The 2,192-nt window shown below is 54.3% G+C and overlaps 1 protein-coding gene across 1 annotated transcript in view; it reads right to left on the bottom strand.

Annotated features, from left to right (window-relative positions):
* The window catches only part of LOC101988333 (H-2 class I histocompatibility antigen, Q10 alpha chain-like), a 19,278-nt gene that overhangs the window by 2,178 nt on the left and 14,908 nt on the right, over positions 1-2,192 (bottom strand). The window contains exon 4 of the mRNA XM_026777851.1: positions 1,400-1,427. Within this exon, the coding sequence (XP_026633652.1) occupies positions 1,400-1,427 (28 nt within the window). The remainder of the gene's footprint in view (positions 1-1,399; positions 1,428-2,192) is intronic.

Below are 2,192 nucleotides of genomic sequence, written 5' to 3'. Positions count from 1 at the left end.
CATCTGTAATGAGGTCTGGTGCCCTCTTCTGGCCTGCAGGCATACACACAGACAGAACATTGTATACATAATAAATAAATAAATTAATTAATTAATTAAAAAAAAAGAAATTAGGAGCATGGCTACATGAAAGATGCCTCCAACTCCTGCAGCCCCACTGAGGCACAACCACTGAGGCCACATTGCTGCCTAGTGTATCTGTTCCTCCAAGTTATGAACCATCACCAAGTGAGTAGCAGAAATATGGTGGACTAATGACATGCAGCCAAAGAAACTGACTCCCCAAACCACGCCTCTGGGGGCGACAAGATATCAGGTATTGTCACCCAGGATCCCTGAAGTGTGCTGTGGAGCTCAGTGCAGCACTCACTGGGACACAACTGTGCTCACAGGGTGTGTGGATCTTCCCTGTCACTCAGGTCCCTGAGTTGCAGAAGACCCTGTCTCTGAGGAAGTTCAATTCCTAAGTCACTAGGGCAACACTGTAACTTGCTGTTGCAGAGGTAGAGGGGTCTATGTGTGGTTAATTCTGGCAGAAAATAGTCTAAGCTCCCAGGAATCTTTCTAGTTTAAAGGGAACAGTGAATTATTCCACAGCTATGGAGAAACACCTTGTCTCAACAAAACAAAACAAAACAAAACCCAACAACAACAACAAAAAACCCCACTGACTTAACTTGTCTAATTATCCAGAGTCCCCAGGGCACCTGTGGAGACTGACACACATGATTACACAGGGGAGGGAGAGAAGGAAAACCGTCCCAGTGAGGAAGAAAAACTCAGTTAAAGGAAAATGACGACTTCAAAAATAAAACAAAACAAACAAAAATATGAAAGAAAGAAAAAAAGAAGAGAAAAAAACCTCCACATTTGCCCAGGGCTCCACACGTGACCATTCTAGGAAGAGATAGAACTGGGGTGTAGGATGGATGCAAACCTCACACACAGGAATCTGGGAGAATGTATTCTTTGGAAAGTTCTAGAAACTGGGGAAGCAGCCTAGGGTAGGGGCGTCCATGTCTCCCATCAGGTAAAGGAGACTCTGGTCCTGGTGTGTAAGGCTGACACACTCAGATGACAGGACTCGGTGTCCACACACACTGGGTGTGGGCAGAGAACCCGGCCTGGGAGAGGCCATGGCTGACAGGGGCTGCAGACTGAAGGAGCCACTGTTGGTGATGTCGGGATCCTCTCTCCTCCCTCCTGAGACGGATGTGGAACTGTCCAGGGAGAAGGCTGAGCCCTGGGAGGTCAGTGCAGTCCCTGGATGCTGGATCAGGAGACCCAGGGACCCTGTTTGCTCTCAGAGACAGGGGCATGACCCCAGTGAGGGTTTCTTCTTCCTCAGGACTGAGCCCAGCCCGAGGGCAGAGGGAGGAGTTGCCCGCGGCCCCTGCACCTGTGCGCAGCAGTGTGTCCTTCCCGTTCTCGAGGTATCTGCGCAGAGAATGCACACAGGTGCCCTCCAGTTCAGCCTTCAGTCTCTCTGCAGCACCAGCCTGCTCCCACTTGCGCAGGGTGATCTGCGCCGCCGTGTCCGCTGCTGTCCACGTCTTCAGGTCCTCGTTCAGGGTCAGGTAATCGCAGCCATCGTAGGCTTGCTGACTGTACCCGCGGAGGAAGCGCCCGTCCGACCCCACCTCACAGCCATACATCATCTGGATGGTGTGAGAGCCTGCGGGGACCCTGCGGTCAGCCCCACCATACTTCCCCGCCCACCCGCGGACTCTAAACTGAAAGGGAAACCCGGTCAGGTCCCTGCTCCCCTCCCAAACCTCAGTCCTGGGAACCTGGGCTACGCCAGCCCGGCCCATACTTAGGGACGTGGAGGGGTCGTGACCTCCAACCATAGTCACTCACCGCCCTCGCTCTGGTTGTAGTAGCCGAGCGCGGTCCTCAGGTTCCTTCTGAAAATCTGCTCAATGTTCTTGGCGTTCCGTGTGTTCCTCTCCCAATACCCAGGCCCTTCCTGCTCCACCCACGGCGCCCGCGGCTCGTATCTCGGTGTCTCCGAAGCGCTATCGTAGAGCACGAACTGCGTGTCGTCCACGTAGCCGACAGAGATGAACCGGGGCTCCCCGTAGCCGGGCTGGGACACGATGGTGTAGAAATATCGCATGGAGTGCGAGCCTGGGGGCGGCGGGCGGTGAGACCCCGACCCTGCTCCCGGGACCCCGGGCAGGAGCGCGGGC

This window comes from Microtus ochrogaster, unplaced genomic scaffold (assembly GCF_000317375.1).
Source record: "Microtus ochrogaster isolate Prairie Vole_2 unplaced genomic scaffold, MicOch1.0 UNK87, whole genome shotgun sequence".
NCBI lineage: Eukaryota > Metazoa > Chordata > Mammalia > Rodentia > Cricetidae > Microtus > Microtus ochrogaster.
Note: the sequence above shows the minus strand (reverse complement) of the source record. Positions and strands in the feature narration are given on the sequence as shown.